At 45.4% G+C, this 18,902-nt stretch overlaps 1 protein-coding gene across 2 annotated transcripts in view; it reads right to left on the minus strand.

Annotated features, from left to right (window-relative positions):
• PASK (PAS domain containing serine/threonine kinase) overlaps positions 1-18,408 on the minus strand; it is a 58,174-nt gene extending 39,766 nt beyond the window's left edge. Inside the window, exons 1-3 of one of the 2 annotated variants that reach the window (XM_044290339.1) lie at positions 18,369-18,408; positions 6,312-6,479; positions 4,855-5,015 (exon numbers count right to left, since the gene is read on the minus strand). In XM_044290339.1, coding sequence (XP_044146274.1) covers positions 4,855-5,015; positions 6,312-6,459 — 309 coding nt within the window. In that variant the 5' untranslated portion in view covers positions 6,460-6,479; positions 18,369-18,408. Of the gene's footprint in view, positions 1-4,854; positions 5,016-6,311; positions 6,480-17,986; positions 18,118-18,368 lie in introns of those variants that run through there. The other variant, XM_044290338.1, reaches the window with a different exon arrangement.
• Between the last annotated feature and the right edge of the window lie 494 nt (positions 18,409-18,902).

The raw sequence follows: 18,902 nt of genomic DNA on the forward strand, positions 1-18,902 counted from the left end.
ACTTGGAAATACACAGTAGCGGGTGTGTGTGAAGTTATTCTGAATGACCCAATGTGCACCTTGAATATTATATACCCTTTTAGGGATAGATTTCAAATAGCTCTGATATAGCAGAAACCACTAAATTATGAAATTGCTAAATTGGGAATTGTATTTCAACCCAGAACAAGAAATGTGCTTGAACGGACACTAAATAACTCGCCCAGCTACAGCACTAAGGACAGATTTAGCGGGATATAAATTTGAGGCCTAGTATTTAGGCGCTGGGTGACAGGTATGGGTTTAGTGCCAGAATTAGACTTGGAAATACACAGTAGCGGGTGTGTGTGAAGTTATTCTGAATGACCCAATGTGCACCTTGAATATTATATACCCTTTTAGGGATAGATTTCAAATAGCTCTGATATAGCAGAAACCACTAAATTATGAAATTGCTAAATTGGGAATTGTATTTCAACCCAGAACAAGAAATGTGCTTGAACGGACACTAAATAACTCGCCCAGCTACAGCACTAGGGACAGATTTAGCTGGATATAAATTTGAGGCCTAGTATTTAGGCGCTGGGTGACAGGTATGGGTTTAGTGCCAGAATTAGACTTGGAAATACACAGTAGCGGGTGTGTGTGAAGTTATTCTGAATGACCCAATGTGCACCTTGAATATTATATACCCTTTTAGGGATAGATTTCAAATAGCTCTGATATAGCAGAAACCACTAAATTATGAAATTGCTAAATTGGGAATTGTATTTCAACCCAGAACAAGAAATGTGCTTGAACGGACACTAAATAACTCGCCCAGCTACAGCACTAAGGACAGATTTAGCGGGATATAAATTTGAGGCCTAGTATTTAGGCGCTGGGTGACAGGTATGGGTTTAGTGCCAGAATTAGACTTGGAAATACACAGTAGCGGGTGTGTGTGAAGTTATTCTGAATGACCCAATGTGCACCTTGAATATTATATACCCTTTTAGGGATAGATTTCAAATAGCTCTGATATAGCAGAAACCACTAAATTATGAAATTGCTAAATTGGGAATTGTATTTCAACCCAGAACAAGAAATGTGCTTGAACGGACACTAAATAACTCGCCCAGCTACAGCACTAAGGACAGATTTAGCGGGATATAAATTTGAGGCCTAGTATTTAGGCGCTGGGTGACAGGTATGGGTTTAGTGCCAGAATTAGACTTGGAAATACACAGTAGCGGGTGTGTGTGAAGTTATTCTGAATGACCCAATGTGCACCTTGAATATTATATACCCTTTTAGGGATAGATTTCAAATAGCTCTGATATAGCAGAAACCACTAAATTATGAAATTGCTAAATTGGGAATTGTATTTCAACCCAGAACAAGAAATGTGCTTGAACGGACACTAAATAACTCGCCCAGCTACAGCACTAAGGACAGATTTAGCGGGATATAAATTTGAGGCCTAGTATTTAGGCGCTGGGTGACAGGTATGGGTTTAGTGCCAGAATTAGACTTGGAAATACACAGTAGCGGGTGTGTGTGAAGTTATTCTGAATGACCCAATGTGCACCTTGAATATTATATACCCTTTTAGGGATAGATTTCAAATAGCTCTGATATAGCAGAAACCACTAAATTATGAAATTGCTAAATTGGGAATTGTATTTCAACCCAGAACAAGAAATGTGCTTGAACGGACACTAAATAACTCGCCCAGCTACAGCACTAGGGACAGATTTAGCGGGATATAAATTTGAGGCCTAGTATTTAGGCGCTGGGTGACAGGTATGGGTTTAGTGCCAGAATTAGACTTGGAAATACACAGTAGCGGGTGTGTGTGAAGTTATTCTGAATGACCCAATGTGCACCTTGAATATTATATACCCTTTTAGGGATAGATTTCAAATAGCTCTGATATAGCAGAAACCACTAAATTATGAAATTGCTAAATTGGGAATTGTATTTCAACCCAGAACAAGAAATGTGCTTGAACGGACACTAAATAACTCGCCCAGCTACAGCACTAAGGACAGATTTAGCGGGATATAAATTTGAGGCCTAGTATTTAGGCGCTGGGTGACCGGTATGGATTTAGTGACAGAATTAGACTGGGATATGGCCAAAAAATAAACAGACTATTGCTGGTTAAATGCACTTGGTGTGACAGCTTCACCCTGATGTAGGCTTTAGCCAAAAAACAACCACACCATTGAGGGTTAAATGCACTTGGTGACAGGCGCAGCTTGCCCCTGATTTAGTATATGGCCAAAAAATGAACAGACTATTGCTGGTTAAATGCACTTGGTGTGACAGCTTCACCCTGATGTAGGCTTTAGCCAAAAAACAACCACACCATTGAGGGTTAAATGCACTTGGTGACAGGCGCAGCTTGCCCCTGATTTTGTATATGGCCAAAAAATGAACAGACTATTGCTGGTTAAATGCACTTGGTGTGACAGCTTCACCCTGATGTAGGCTTTAGCCAAAAAACAACCACACCATTGAGGGTTAAATGCACTTGGTCGCAGCTTGTGCTGGCGCACCACAAGACACAAAATGGCCGCCGATCACCCCAGAAAAATGTGACTGACAAACGGTCTGGGCAGCCTAAAAACAGTGAGCAATTGAGGATCAGCAGCTCAATGATCCACAGCTGCAGATCGATCAGTTAATCAAGTCCTTTGGAGGAGTTAATCTGCCTAATCTCGCCCTACTGTCGCAGCCGCAACCTCTCCCTACGCTAATCAGAGCAGAGTGACGGGCGGCGCTATGTGACTCCAGCTTAAATAGAGGCTGGGTCACATGGTGCTCTGGCCAATCACAGCCATGCCAATAGTAGGCATGGCTGTGATGGCCTCTTGGGGCAAGTAGTATGACGCTTGTTGATTGGCTGCTTTGCAGCCTTTCAAAAAGCGCCAAGAAAGCGTCACAAAAGCGCGAAGAAAGCGACGAACACCGAACCCGAACCCGGACTTTTACGAAAATGTCCGGGTTCGGGTCCGTGTCACGGACACCCCAAAATTCGGTACGAACCCGAACTATACAGTTCGAGTTCGCTCATCCCTAATGCTGATGCCTTCAATTGCTCTCGTATATCAGCACAATTACGTTTCTGGACTAATTTACCATTTTACAGCTGATGAGGGATCTCCTCTCACTTGTACTGAAAGACGCTGATCTTTAGAAATGTGTGATTCCCCCCACCCTTACTGAGTCTGCAATTTGTGCTCTCTTCCCCTCTCCCTGCCATGTCCCTTCCCCTCTCTATCTACACTCTGATGCATTACAGCTTGTGTGATCCATCCTCCCTGAAAAATATTTCCTCCCTCTCCACACTCTGATCTGCAATGTAAAACCTCCTTTCCTCCCCAATGGGATTGCTAATACTTAGAAAAGGGAAGGGGAAAGCAAATAGCGCCAACACAGCCAGGAGCAGTGTTCTGTCAAATCTATGTAAGGAGTAGCAGGATAGACAGCTATGTGGAAAAAGTCTACAACAGCAAAAATGTATGCATTTAGAAAGTTGCTGTATTTTGCATATAGAAGGAAAATGAACATTCAAAAGGTGTCTCTAGACATTCAAGAGGAACCTTAAGGCCGGTGGAGCATTTCAGGATAAAAAAAACGTAGGCCTCTTTCACACGAGCGTGTCCTTATAAGGTCCGGATGCGTTGTGGCAAACCCGCGCGAGTAGGTATGCAATTGTAGTCAGTTTTGACTGCGATTGCGTTCAGTTGTTCAATTTATCGCGCAGGTGCAATGTGTTTTGCACGCACGTGATAAAAAACTGAATGTGGTACCCAAACCCGAACTTCTTCACAAAAGTTCAGTTTTGGGTTCAAGGTTGTGTAGATTGTATTATTTCCCCTTATAACATGGTTATAAGGGTAAATAATAGCATTCTGAATACAGAATGCAGAGTACAACAGGGCTGGAGGGGTTAAAAAAAAATAATAATAATTTAACTCACCTTAATCCACTTGTTCCCGCAGCCGGCATCTCCTTCTGTCTTCTTTGAGGAATAGGACCTTTGATGACGTCACTGCGCCCATCACATGATATTTTACCATAGTGATGGATCAGGTGATGGACCATGTGATTATTGCAGTGACGTCATCAAAGGTCCTTTTCCCCACAGATGAAGACAGAAGAGAAGCCGGCTGAGTGAACAAGTGGATTAAGGCGAGTTAAATATTTATTTTTTTTTATTTTTTTTTAACCTCTCCAGCCCTATTGTACTATGCATTCTGTCAGAATGGTATTATTTTCCCTTATAACCATGTTATAAGGGAAAATAATAATGATCGGGTCCCCATCCCGATCGTCTCCTAGCAACCGTGCATGAAAATTGCACCGCATCCGCACTTGCTTGCGATTTTCACGGAGCCCCATTCACTTCTATGGGGGCCTGCATTGCGTGAAAAACGCACAAAATAGAGCTTGCTGCGATTTTCACGCAACGCACAAGTGATGCGTGAAAGTCACCGCTCATGTGCACAGCCCCATAGAAATGAATGGGTCCGGATTCAGTGCGAGTGCAATGCGTTCACTTCACGCATTGCACCTGCGCGGAAAACTCGCCCGTGTGAAAGGGGCCTTACAGTGTTATGGTCCTTGATCAAGAAAAAGCAAGCTTAGCTCTTAGCATCCCAGGAAATAAGCCTATCTTTAGTTTTCGGGATTCCCACACTGACATACATAATCCACATCATAATCCTTGCTTAATCGGCATGCTTAATGTCACCGCTTGATGTGGAGTTAGCCACTAAATTTAACTAGAAAGCAAAGCTTTTTCTTGTTTTTAAAGATACAATCCACCGTTAGATACGGTACGTATCACTATCAGGCAGCACACTGGGATAGATGCTTTATTACCTGTGTGGTCTTGGTGTCCACAGTCAGTACAGCTCTGCTTGAGCTCCGTACACATGATGGTAGAGAGTGGATGGTGTCATCTGGGGTAGGTAGACCGCTGGGGGAACGCAGCAGACTGTTGCTGGCAACTGAAGACAGACTGTAAGAGCTCCAGTCCTCCCCTGAGAAAAAAAGATATAGAACATAGTACCACAGTAAAGGTGGCCGTACACCGGATATGTATGCCGGCCAAACATGTAGATTAAGACTGGAAAGGTCAACCATCCAATGTCTATGAGGGTATCCTGACAGTAGATGGAATAGGAATGCTGGATTTCATTATACGGTACGATTGTACAATCTAGTCCCAAATGGGCATACTCCCCAAAATGAAGCCGATCCTACCTAACAAAGGAAATCCAAAATGTTCCTTGCTTCTTCCATTATAGACGTAGCTGGATTGACAGCAGTAAACAAATCTTGTGCGGATTTCTGTGGATTGTCAGGAGCCTTTAAAGAGTTATCACGCCGGAAAAAAATTAACACATTGGGGGAGATCTATTAAGAATGGCATTTTGTACGCTGGGCTTGAGATGTGGCACAATCATTAAAAGGTCAACGCCTCCGGTGACGCATCTCAGGCCCCTCATGTGCCAGAGCTGAAATCTACTACCGGCGGGACCTGGAGTAGATTTCAGGTGTAAAGTTCACCAATTTTCTGGTGCACACGTGTTAAAAAAAAATTCTACCACATTGACCATAAGGACTAAATAACATGATAACTTTTATAGGACGGATCGTCACAGAGGGGGCGATACCAATTTTGTATCACATTGTTTACACTTGAAACCTTTTTCCATTTTTTTAACTATATCCATTAGTCCCACAAGAGGCCTAAGGTACAGACTTGACTTCTGTACTTGGCAGACCAAGAGGCCATTGTTACACCTCCACCTGCCATAGCACCTTGCAATCTCGTCAATGGGAGAAGGGGGAGCTCCTGCACTTTTGAGTACACCATCTAAGGGGTTAAACTACCAAGAGTGGCGCTAACTCCTATCCTTGCTGTTGCAGCAAAAGCCTGGCTGTACATCTCAGCTCGCTCCCGCACAACTACGGTGTCTACGTCATCCCTGTGAAAATCAGACATCATATAGTACATGGCGATACCTTTCTAACAAAGCTAGACCCAGCCCAGCTCGAAAATTTTAACTGAGTGCGTGCGACCACTTTTGTGAGGTGGACAAGAAATAAGGAAAATAACAAACAGCACGTGGCGCTATACAGATAGATTTTAGTTTCTATACTAGGTTTTGAATTGCATGCAATTACTTTTTTTTTACAAAAGTATTCAGAGCCAGGGGCTGGTTTCAAAGATGTTAATTTTCGCAGCACACCCCCTTTAACTGTATGTTGAACTGTGGGAAATCAACTCTCCCCTCCATGTTGGAAGGGGTTAAGGACAGTGGCGAGCATACCTGTCAGGCTGGCTGTATTCCAGTGGCTCCTGGCTCTCCCGCCATGTCTTCTTCTTCGTGGGCTGGGGAGCTGGGGAAAGGACTTGCTCAGCAGTGAAAGACTGTGCAGTGCAGAATTAGGAGACTGTGGTACCAATGAAGACGCCATTCCGAAAAATAATGTGGTCCCTAGACAGAAAAATACAAGAAGAAGATAATGAATGTACCCTAATAGCTCAAACAGCAATGAAATATACAAAGTCCTCCAATGAGACCGACGGCAGAACCATTCCCATAAGCGACTGTACTGCAATACAGCGATTTATTATGTGGAAATATGTCCCCACCAGATATCAGCAGGTTTAAAGGGAACCTGTCACCTGGATTCTGGGTATAGAGCTGAGGACATGGGTTGCTAGATGGCTGCTAACACATCCGCAATATCCAGTCCCCATAGTTCTGTGTGCTTTTATTGTGTAAAAAATACTGATTTGTTACATATGCAAATTACCCTGAGATGTGTCCTGTCCATGAGATGAGTCAGGGACAGGACTCATCTAATTTTTATTTGCATATGGATCAAATTGTTTTTTTTTTTACAAAATAAAAGCACACAGAGCTAAGGGGACTGGGTATTGCAGATGGGCTAGCGGCCATCTAGCAACCCATGTCCCCAGCCCATGTCCCATGTCCTCAGCTACACAAAATCCCAGTGACAGGTTCCGTTTAAGCTATGCTACATTTATCAGGTGTCACACGTTGTTTGATAACTTTGTTTTTTCCTTAAAGGGGTCGTGCGGGATCCTAAAAAATGTCACTTAATGTAAACCTCATCTAGACTCCTACTGGGCATAATAGTGAACCTGTCAACTTCTCCTGAGTCTTCTCTTCAGTCTCCATGAGTGAGTCTTCTCTTCAGTCTCCATGCTCCCGCTGCGCTCCATTGCTTACAACCTGAATTTCCAGGTTGTGTGCGTGGATGAGCCGCGGCCACAACACCTCCCCTAGTGCTGTGCGCTGCAAGGTCAGCCAGAACTGTAAACTGCTACCACACCGGTGTTGTACTTTATTTGGTTTGCAGAGTCCTGTTGCATTGTATATTTTTTTGCTTCTGTGCTTTCAGCCATGGCAACGTGCACCTGCGCACTGGATGTGCTGACTGACCCCCAATTTTAATTTGCACTTTGTATTGGAGGTGTGGCTGACTCTGTTGGTCGTGCACTCCCGATTAACCTGTCTGTCCCATAGGCTGATTTTAATTAGTGTAGCTATAAAGCTCTAGCCTGCTCTCCCTGTATGTATTGGAGGCCATTGGGCAGCAGGAAGGAATACAGAGTGGGCTCAGCATGCTAGTGGAACCTGCATTCCCTGAACAAAATGGAGGCCGGCATCAAAGAGGTATTTTATAGTGTGGGTTCGGCATGCAAGTGGAGCCTGCATCCCCTGAATATAATGGAGGCCATCGTGGCACCATAAGAGGCATAATACAATGTGGGCTCGGCATGCATGTGGAACCTGCATTCCCTGTATGTAACGGAGGCCAGTTTGGCACCAGTTAATGTGGTATTTAGTGTTCCCGTTTTACTGAGATCGCCTTGACGTTTGGCAGACGGGCCCAAATAATTTTGTACAAAATGTATTTGCCAAGCATCTCAAATTTATAAGCGTAGCATTAGCACCATAATACTTTCTATTACTTTGGCATTATTGTACTTTATTTGGCTTGCAGAGTTCTGTTGCATTGTATATTTTTTTGCTTTTACACCCTTCCCTGGTCTGAAAACTCTGCGTACTACACCCTCCATCATCCCCTTGCTGTCTCCTCCTAATGTCCCCCCCCCCTCATATAGCTTTGATATGACAATCAGTGGACTCCCCTGCTTGATCCAGAGCGTCGAACTGCCCATTCCAAGATCACATGGGTCTGACATCACGACCATAAAGGCGGGGATTCTGACAGAGGAGATCATGGGAGGCCTGGTCGTGATGTCAGAGAAAAAACAATCTCCGCAGAGGGGGAGGTCACATGACCACTCTCTGGAGTGAGACAAAAAAACTTAGCGCAAGTACAATAGTAAGTTGCCGGGCAGGGGAAGCACAGGGAAATGGGAAAATGTATACCCAGATAACCCCTTTAAACCTAACACTCTAGAAAAGCTGCCCCCGTTTTCCTACTCCATCCTCCCGCTGGAGAGAGATTGTGTCTTTTTTTTTAAGTCTCAGCGATAAATCTGCAAAGCTCATTAACATAACTAGCCACACCCAGTTCCCTAGCCATATTTCAAAACTGTAATGGTGTGAAAATGCAAAAAGTCACTAAACTTTTCTACAAGTGAGCCCAAAAAGTTGCAAAAGCCCCATTTTGCTACTTTTTTAAAGCAGAATTCTGGAATGAGAGCATCTCCAGGAGACATTGTATCATTCCCCTAGAAACCCTGAATGCCCTGTGGTTCAGCTATGATTTTTATTTCGTAATTTTTGTTCTCTCTTTCTTCATAATCCCTTATCATGGATATGTTCAATAAGGATCCATCATAGCCACGGGCATAGACCCTTTTTCTTCAAAAATATTAGGAGCATTGTAATGTCTAACCTTTGGCACAGGTCACCCTTAGGTATCCTGAGGTTCTATGTCCAAGCTGCTCCAGATGCAAACATGTAGATAAGTAATAGAAGAACAGAACCAGTCCACACCGAGATGGAGGTTCTGATCAGCCAGAAGGTGAAGCATGAGTCTCCTGTCGTGTGTCCTCCCACACAGAAAACGTGAGAAGCCAAGTGTGATGCAGAATGTAAGAAAGCAGCAGTCGTCACGTGTGAGAACAGCTGTCACCGCGCTGTGTGTCACCCTGGTGCTGTCAGATCTCACCAATATCTATTAGTGTACCCGAGTATGCAGAATAATAATACTCCGCAAGAGGAGAATACCAGGAAAGATGTGTATCACATATGCTGTATTAATTAACATGAAGACACCAACCAGAGAGCTCTAGGATAACGCTCGCCCGTACACTGCCGGCACTACACAATGTGCTCTTCTGGGTATCCAGCAGCTCTCCTGGCTAGCTCCATCACCAGATGTCTCCTCCCATCAGGAATATCTAGACTGGATGGAGTGACGGATCTCCCACGCATAGCAGGAGCTTCCACCTTGGGCGAACTATAGGTCCAAGCTGAAAGAGCTTGGAATGACATGACAGGAGGAGATCCAGCATCTGTATGACCATTACCATGTCAGAGAGGCAGCTTGTATCACAGCAAGGGGAGATGCCATCCAGAATTAAAGGAGTTATCCAATCCCTATAATACCCCCCTCCCCCCCGATAGGTTATATTTATCCTGCTCCCCGACATCTGCGTGGCTCCCCGCATGGCCGCCACTGCATCTCCCCGTCGTACGGATCAAAACATCCAACGACAGGGGGAGTATTAGGGCAACAGTCAATAGCAGGCCTCGACGGGTACGAGCCTCCCTAGCCTAGCCGCCCTATATGAGGTGGCCGGGCATAGGGGGTGGGGAGGGGGATTGGAATCATAGAGGTTGGATAACCCCTTTAAAATGACCGCCGACTCAATATATAACCTGCTGCAGAACCCAAAATAAAGGGTGACCATTGACCAAGCACCACTAGCAGTTTATACTCTGTCAGTCTCAGCTCAAAGTGTAGAAGGTACAACTAGCTGGCCTCATCTGGGTGGTAATTCCGATGCACGAATCCTGCTCCAAGAGGCGCAGTAAATCCCAAATACACGTGATATCGATTCAGCACCCAGATAAAATCAACTCCATTTTATTAAACTTGAATAAAATAAATCCTGTAACATACTTCCAGGTACTACCAGCGAGTTTCGAAAATATCATGATTAAGATCGTTTTCACAGCTAAAACGCGGAGATAGTACCTGGCAGTATGTTAAGGATTATATAATGCAAGTTCAGTTACATGGCGTTGATATTATCCAGGTGCTAATTCAATATCACGTTTATTTGGGAATCTCAGATCGATCCCCTTACATTTTCCAGATGTTCTTTTTTCATTTTCCGCTAGTGGATATATGATGGAGCCTACACAAAATTTTTACATGCGGCAAACACGTCTATTTCATTACCGTTCTAACAATTGCATGAAATGGCTGAAAAGAAAGTTGTGCCCACGTTGATGTCTGATTGCAATAAAACTACACCAAGGAGCGGTGGTACCTCACATCTGTGTATAGCCTCAGCCTCATGCGGGTTGGACACACAGGGGCAGATTTATCTGGAAGGAGGTGAACACATTTATCAGGTCCCTGACACCTTTTTGACTATTGCAAAGTGTAAAGGGGGTGAGGCTTGAAAGTCACACAATGTTTGGCATGTGTAACATTAAAGGGGTTCTGCACTTTCATTTAACTGATGTTCTATCCTCTGGATAGATCAGCTGTTTGAGAAGGCAGCGGCGCTCCAGCAGCGCCACGGCCTTCTCACTGTTTACCGCTCGCCTACTGACGTCACGACTAGTATCAACTAGCGTGGGCGCGGCTAAGCTCCATTCAAGTGAACAGAGCTCAGCCGCGCCCACGCTAGTTGATACTAGTCGTGACGTCAGTGGGCCGGCGGCCCGGCGGTAAACAGTGAGAAGGCCGCGGCGCTGCTGGAGCGCCGCTGCCTTCTCAGACAGCTGATCGGCGGAGGTCCCGGGTGTCGGACCCCCGCCGATCAGAAGCTGATGATCTATCCAGAGGATAGATCAGCAGTTAAATAAAAGTGCAGAACCCCTTTAACGTTATAGCCATGCAAAAAAATATATTTGTACATATGTTAGAAGCTACCCTGAATTTGCAGTTTGTAAAATGCAACCAGTTTTAGACTTTTCTCATACAGTTGTGTCCTGGCCCAGTAATACACGCAGAATCTTGGTTTGCAAGATGCTGCAGTTTTCCCCTGCCTTGCTTTGGATGCTTTGCTCTCTCTCCACACTCTGATCTGCCATGTACAACCAATTTCCCCCTCCTGCTATCTCTAACACTCATAGAAGGGAGGGAGAGATAAGAGATAGCCCTCAAAAACATGAGCCAGATTTAGCAGTACAGTCAGCTAGGCGATTGTCCTCCATGCAGCATGTCATTTGGCAAGTCATTGGCTGCTGCAGGACACGTGACCTCCATCGGTGCCAGAAGTTTACAAGCGTAGCCCACAGCACAGCAAGTGTACTGATGAACCGAAGGAGCCAGAACCAAGTGGCAGATAGCAGGTTAGTATTCTTCCCTTCACAGCAGGGAGCTAAAGAGTTAAAAAGCTGGAGAACCTCTTTAAATTACCTACAGTTAACAGTTTTTTGCAAAGGGTTTAAGATTCGATGTATACAGTAGCATAGTGGTCAACTCCTTTCATTTTGCATTCAGGAAGCAAATGAACTTTAAAACAAATTAGTGCAAAGGTGTCAATAGCCTTTAAAGGGGTTGTTCAGCTCTGGGCAAACCGCCCTGCGTGGCCAACTCGGAAGAGGGAATTATACTTACCCGATCCCCGCTGTAGGGTTCTGGTTCTTTCACTCCCCCTATGCCACTGCAGATCCCCAGTCTCGCCGCATCAACATCCGGCCTGACACAATTCACGTGGCCGCTGAAGCAGTAAGTGTACCCCCCCCCCCTGCAATGCGTCACTGGGTCACCTGTACAGTATTAGAATGTATTGGCTCCGATGAGCCGAAGTTATTGCTTCGCAAAGTTTTATGTGAATCGACTTCGGATGTTTCATCCGAAGTCGATTCGCTCATCCCTAATTACCACCGCAGATCTGAAGCTCTGCCCGAAAGACCTCGGGGGTGAACAACCCCTTTAATGAATATGGCACACACTATGCAAAAGTAACAAGCTGGTAATGCGCAAGTGTTATGTCCCACTGCATCCATGCTCTTCACATTTTATACTGACACAACTGGGAGCAGATATGAAGGAAAAGAGGGTATTAGGCTACGGCTACACAACGCAAATAAGTCCCATGACAAAAGGGTACAACTACACTGAGACATGTGTCGCGTGACGTTTTTTGTCATGAAAGTCATGTGTCGCACAAAAATACAACTTGGATAGATTTTTGTGCGACTGTCGTTTCCAGGGGTGGATTGGGAAATTAAAGTGGCCCTGAAAAAAAAAAAAAAAACTAAAACTGGCTCCGTTTCCAAATTGACAATAACTGGGCCAATATACACTACTCACAAAAACTTGGGGATATTTGGCTTGTGGGCGAAATTTCAGGATGAACGTAAAACGCACTATAACCTTTACAGGTGAACCTAATGTGGCATTTTGTAAACTTCTGAATGCACATGTCCTACTGTTCAATGTTTCAGTGCTTTTTGCAGAACTTGCTGTTCTCTAACAAGGAGCTTAACGGCAAAATTCACAACAGGTGTTTGATCCATGAATCGTCCAATAAATTTCCTGGTTCAATTAGAATTGGTATTTAAACAGTCCTCCTCATCATGCTGTTCACACTTTGACATCAGGAGACCAAGACGACACCAATTTATCAACAGTACCTCGCCATTGTGAGGCTTCAAGCAGGATGTTGTTAAACGGAAGTGGCCACTGAGCTTAGAGTGTCATCAGCAGGTTGCAACAGAGATACATAGAGACTAGAAGAGTCACAGAAGGGCATAGAAGTGAATGTCATTTGGCCACATCCAACACTGATGACCTCTTCACTGTGAACAATGCCCCGCGGAATCAGATGATAAATGCCACACAACTCCTGGCACATTTAAGGGGGGGTGAGAGGTACCCAAGTGTTACGTGAGACCATTCGAAACTCTTACATCAGCGTGGTCTGCGTGCTAGACGACCTGGAAGGGGACCTGACCAAACCACCAGGCACAGGCATTATCGTCTTGTGTGGGCCAGGGATCATCAACACTCAACGAGGGACCAGTGGGCCTCAGGGCTGTTCACTGATGAAAGTCAATTCACGATGAGCAGAAATGATGGCCGCTGACGATGTTGGAGACGTCAAGGAGAGCGCTATGCATCAGCCACGGTGGTGGTGTTGTTAGGGTACTTTCACACTTGCGGCAGGACGGATCCGACAGGCTGTTCTCCCTGTCGGATCCGTCCTTCCGCTATTTCGCCGTGCCGCTGGACCGCCGCTCCGTCTCCATTGACTATAATGGGGACGGGGCGGCGCTCCAGCGCAGTACGGCAGTTCGCGGTCAGAGGCCGCCGGACTACAAAGTCGGACATGCAGGACTTTTAGTCCAGCGGCCTTTCGCCGTGCACTGCTGTACTGCGCCGCCCCCATCCCCATTATAGTCAATGGGGACGGAGCGGCGGTCCGGCGAAATAGCGGAAGGACAGGTCCGACAGGGTGAACAGCCTGTCGGATCCGTCCTGCCGCAAGTGTGAAAGTACCCTTACAGTGTGGGCAGGTGTGTCTAGTCAAAACAGTCTACCATTCACAAAGTCTACACTTGGTGAATGTCAGGGCCCCCTCAGAGCTTTTGCTCAAGGGGACACATGACGGCACACTCCCTATAAGCTATTTTTTGTGGTTTCGGAGTTATATGTATATGGTTGTACATTTTTCAGGTTTCTCGCTATTTCTCCCCCCCCAATCCCGATTCTCATATATGTATGTGGAGTCATTTATTGCAGGTAACTGAACCCTGAGGAGATGGGGTCAACTTGAGGTCAGCTGTACTGAAATAGGAGCCTGTTGTCCTAATCTGCCCTGGGTTGCCAGGGGTTTTTATTGGATGTTTGAACCAGAGCGGGAAAATCTGACAGCTGTGATTTGTTGTCATCTCCAATGGCGGGATTCCTCTATTTAAACCTGGTTATCGGGTGTTTCGTGTCAGTTGGGGCTCAGAAGAGTTATAATACTGTGTTCCGCCCCACCCCACCCCACCCCTGTTCAGTTGCGATGTTTGTTGTAGAGGTGTTGTCCCCCAGCTTTTGCTGGGTGGACTTATTTTATGACTGCAGTATGGTATGTTGGTTTTAACTAGTTATTTATTAAAATGATATATATTTTATTCTGGTTTTTATTTATTAAATTATTTAACCCTAAACAAACATTGCGGCCAATTTTATGCACACATAGAAGTGTCTGTGTCTAAGGGAGCATTCACACGACTGTTTTTCTTCCGTGTCCGTTCCGCAATTTTTGCGGACAATGCACGAACCCATTAATTTCTATGGGTCCGCAAAAATTGCGGAATGCCTTTCATTGTCATCCGTGTGCTGTCCGTTCCTTTTATTTTAGAACATGTCCTATACTTGGCCGCAAATTGCGGTCCGTGGCCCTGTCAAAGTAGCCCTAAGGCCTCATGCACACGACCGTTGTGTGCATCCGTGGCCGTTGTCCGTTTTTTTTTCGCGGACCCATTGACTTTCAATGGGTCCGTGGAAAAAACGGAAAATGCACCGTTTGGCAGTCGCATCCGTGATCCGTGTTTCCTGGCCGTGAAAAAAATATGACCTGTCCTATTTTTTTAACGGCCAACGGTTCACGGACACATTCAAGTCAATGGGTCCGTGAAAAAACACGGATGCACACAAGATTGTCATCCGCGTCCGTGATCCGTAATCCGTGTCCATTTTTTCCTTTCATTTCATTTCAATGGCAAACTTGACAGATTTTTTTTTCATCTTTCATGTCCATGGATCCTCCAAAAATCAAGGAAGACCCACGGACGAAAAAACGGTCACGGATCACGGACCTACGGACCCCGTTTTTGCGGACCTTAAAAAAAAAAAATCGGTCGTGTGCATGAGGCCTAAATTAGAGCATTTTAGATGCCCTTTGGTGTTCCAAATCAATGTACCCCCCCCAGGGGTTAATATCCACGCGTGGCTGAGAGACGAGACGCTGACACAGAAGTTGGTCAAAGCAATCTCTAACTTTTATTACATGGGGTAAGCGTATATACATCTTCAGAAGAGGGCAGTCTTTCACTGAGGCTTAAACATTGTTTCATTGGTCAAAAAGGAAGAAGAGATAAGAGAGAGGAGATAGCACCCTGGCGTCTGGGTCCTACTTTGGAATGTGAACTAATGTAAACATCTGGTTACCATCGCCATTTTGTAATGGAGTTTATTCTAACAAGAATACTGCCTACGTCATATGTGACACTTCAAAGAGGTGCTTCTCTATAGGCAGTGAATAATATATACATCATCAAGCCATATAATTGGCTTATGCACTCCTTCACAGTCTATATGACTCTCTATATGGCTCCCTTGTTGGGACGCCTGTACAAGGATGAGAAAACAGACACCTCTCACAGCACAGCCTTTGCCCCCCTCTCTCCTCCAGTCTTAAAACAAAGAGGGGGTGGGTGGGCACTTGGAAGTAGAAAAAGTTAACTCATTACAATCCTTGATATACAAAATATAGAATAAAATTCACACATCTTTAACAGTCCCATAGAAAGTCCTCGGGTCCGTAAAAAACAGATAGCACACGGAAATGCATCCGTATGTCATCCGTTTTTTGCGGACCCCTGGACTGAAAACATTCTAGGAAACCCCATTTCAGTCCCATTTCAGTTTTTTGCGAACCGTGAAAAACGGATGACACCCGGAAGCACCACGTCCGTATTATACGGACTTACGGAAACGGAAAGATAACTGAAGACATACGGAATACACGGATCCGTGATTTGCGGACCGCAAAACCAACATGGTCGTGTGAATGCTCCCTTAATTTATTGTTTCTCTTTTATAGTATTCTTGTTAAGTAATGGGAGTTGTGCTGCCATGGTACAGTGACAAGCCCATACTACTTGAATAACGTCATTATTCCAGTCATTGCATGAACAACACAGAGCTATTTCATCTTCATGGAGGACAATGCCCCAGCTCATCCAGGGTGCATCATTAGGGAACGGCTACTGGACACGGGTGAATCTCAAATAGAGTGGCGGCACTTTCTCCAGACCTGAATCCCATTGAAAACCTATGGGATCAGCTGAGTCACTGTGTAGAGACTCGTAACTCTGTACCCCAGAACCTCAATGACCTAAGGGCCGCCCTTCAAGAAGAGTGGGATGCCATGCCTCAGCAGACAATAAGTCAACTTGTGAATGGCATGAGACGTCATGGTCAAGCTGTAATTGATGCTCAAGGCCACACGACAAGTTATTGAGACATTGACATTTTTGCGGTGGCATACCCACCACTGGTGTGGGCTTTTGTTTCAATAAATTGTTTTAGATGAGGAAATCACTAGGGATGAGTCCTCTTCTGCATGACGAAAACCGTATGGATCAGTTATGCAGGCCATAGACTTCTATTATGACGGAACGAATAACGGAATGCCTCTAAAGGCATTCTGTCATGGAATTGCGTTATGATCCGTGGTAACGGAATCCATAACGCAATTCACATTATACCACAACCCGAACCGACAACAAATTTCAAAATATGAAATTGTCTCATCCATAGAAATCACCATTGCTGCTTCTACTTAAAGGGAACCTGTCATGTGGATATTTGATTATAATCTAACTAATTATATACAATCATTAACTACTAAAAAGTGCCTTAGATGTATTCACTTACTGGTGTGACAGATGGTTACCTCATAGTCATAATATACACAAAGATACCACATGCTGCATGCTAATGAGCTGATTTGAGTCCAGCGTGATGTCATTGAGTCCAGTGTTTATTTAATTAACAGCTATAGCCACTCCCCTGCCCATCTGCTGCTGATTCATATGGAAAATAACTGTCATTCAGCAGCAGGTGGGCGGGGAGAGTCAGGAGCTCATGAATATTCATGTCTCATCATTATCAGCTGGAGCGTTTCAATACAAGATGTTGGCAGATTGACTGGGTCAATTAAAGAAAGTGACCCAGCATTTTGCTAAGAGAATCAGTCACTTACTGTATTTATGTTGCCCTTAGTTAGGACACCATAAAACTGGTGACAGGTTCCCTTTAAATGCCCTACTTTCACGATATAATATTACTGTAGCATGAACTGTTTATGTTTTCCATAAATTTCACCTAGAAGCCAAATATCTCTAACTTTTTGTGAGTAGTGAAAGTAGGAGAGCCAGCAATACCGCAATACCATCTCGCAGCATAAAATACTGCCCCAACAGAAGCAAATACACAGGGCAGCACAAAATACTGCCGGCCCGCAGCATTCAACTCTACTACTGTCCTGAAGACGGCAACACAGCTGAACGCAGGGGGCACTTTCTTCTGCCAGCCATGTGCATAAGTACCAGATCCTCCTAGCATTAATTATTGCTGAGGGCATTAGAATCGCATGCTCAACCTGCGTCCCTCCAGCTGTTATAAAACTACAGCTCCCACAATGCCCTGCTGTAGGCTGATACCTGTAGGCTGTTCGGGCATGCTGGGAGTTGCAACAGGTGGAGGGCCGCAGGTTGAGCATGCCTGCATTAGATCATTATGTACACAATCGCCAGAGGTAAGGAGGACTCTGGCGACCCCCTGGGCATTGGCCCACCTGAGCAGTGGGAACCAGGCGAGTGTAATTCTCGTATTAGGTCGACCATACTAGAGGGGATAACTCAAAATATTGGGGATCCTGGACAACCCCTTTGAATATGTTGCACGCCAGTAACCATTTTTGGTGCACTGTAGGATCTCACAGACACAGCCCTTCCTTTAGTTTTTGCGGGGAAATTATTGAGGAAGGTGTTAAATGTGTAAAGTAATAGACTTGGCACAGGTCACGTACCCCACTGACAGATTCCTGGTGCACTGGGCTTAGTCCCCCCAGGACAGTCCATGATGATGTGACCCCTCTATACTCTATTATTACAGACAGTATCTCCAATCATGGTCTACAACTTCTCAGCAAATGTTAAAAAATGACTACTCCCAGAATACCCAACCACGCTGGGGGTTATAGCTCCACTACAGCTGCAAGTTGCGGACCGCCGCTACACAATGGAGCGCAGTTAGCTCATAGCCAGCACTACATCATCGCACACAAAGAAGCCGGCGGCCAGTGATCGGGTGTGACGGGCGCAGCTATTTCTAGCCAGTGAGGAGGTCAGTGCACGCCCGATGACCACCCCAGGTAGCCCCCTGCCCCCACCGCGCAGCGGATTACTCACGATCACACCTCTTATGTCATCCTTCCCGGGGAGAGCTGACTGTTCAGCGGAAAAGGCGGGACTAACAGGTTTGAACGCGTCGTCCAATCAGAACGCGCTTACGCATGTACCAACCAATCGGCATGCAGAAAATGACACGCCTTCAGCCTACCAGAAAGTAGCGGGCCGGCGGTTGCTAGGGACGCGCACTGTAGATTTGTTTACATGGAAGGCTCTGTCTGCTAGGAGTGGGCGGGTGGCTAATAAAGTGGGAGGGGCTCTAAGTGATCGCCATGGGATCGTTCCTTCTTATGGCATCTAGTGATCTGTCTTTATGACTGATGGTGAAGTGCAGCTATGTGACAATGGCAGGGCTCAGGGTAGTGGTCCCTCTATTCCCCCCGGCCCCCAGCTTCCAAGGATATGTGAAGCATTGTGCCAAACTCCAAAACCTGCATTTTGAGCCATTTTTGAACAACCTCTGTGATCCTGTACCGGGGTGGGCTCCCCAGGATACAGCGAAGTCACGAACCTGGACAACAATTCCACCACCAG

The sequence above is a fragment of the Bufo gargarizans genome, chromosome 4, assembly GCF_014858855.1.
Source record: "Bufo gargarizans isolate SCDJY-AF-19 chromosome 4, ASM1485885v1, whole genome shotgun sequence".
NCBI classification, from domain to species: domain Eukaryota; kingdom Metazoa; phylum Chordata; class Amphibia; order Anura; family Bufonidae; genus Bufo; species Bufo gargarizans.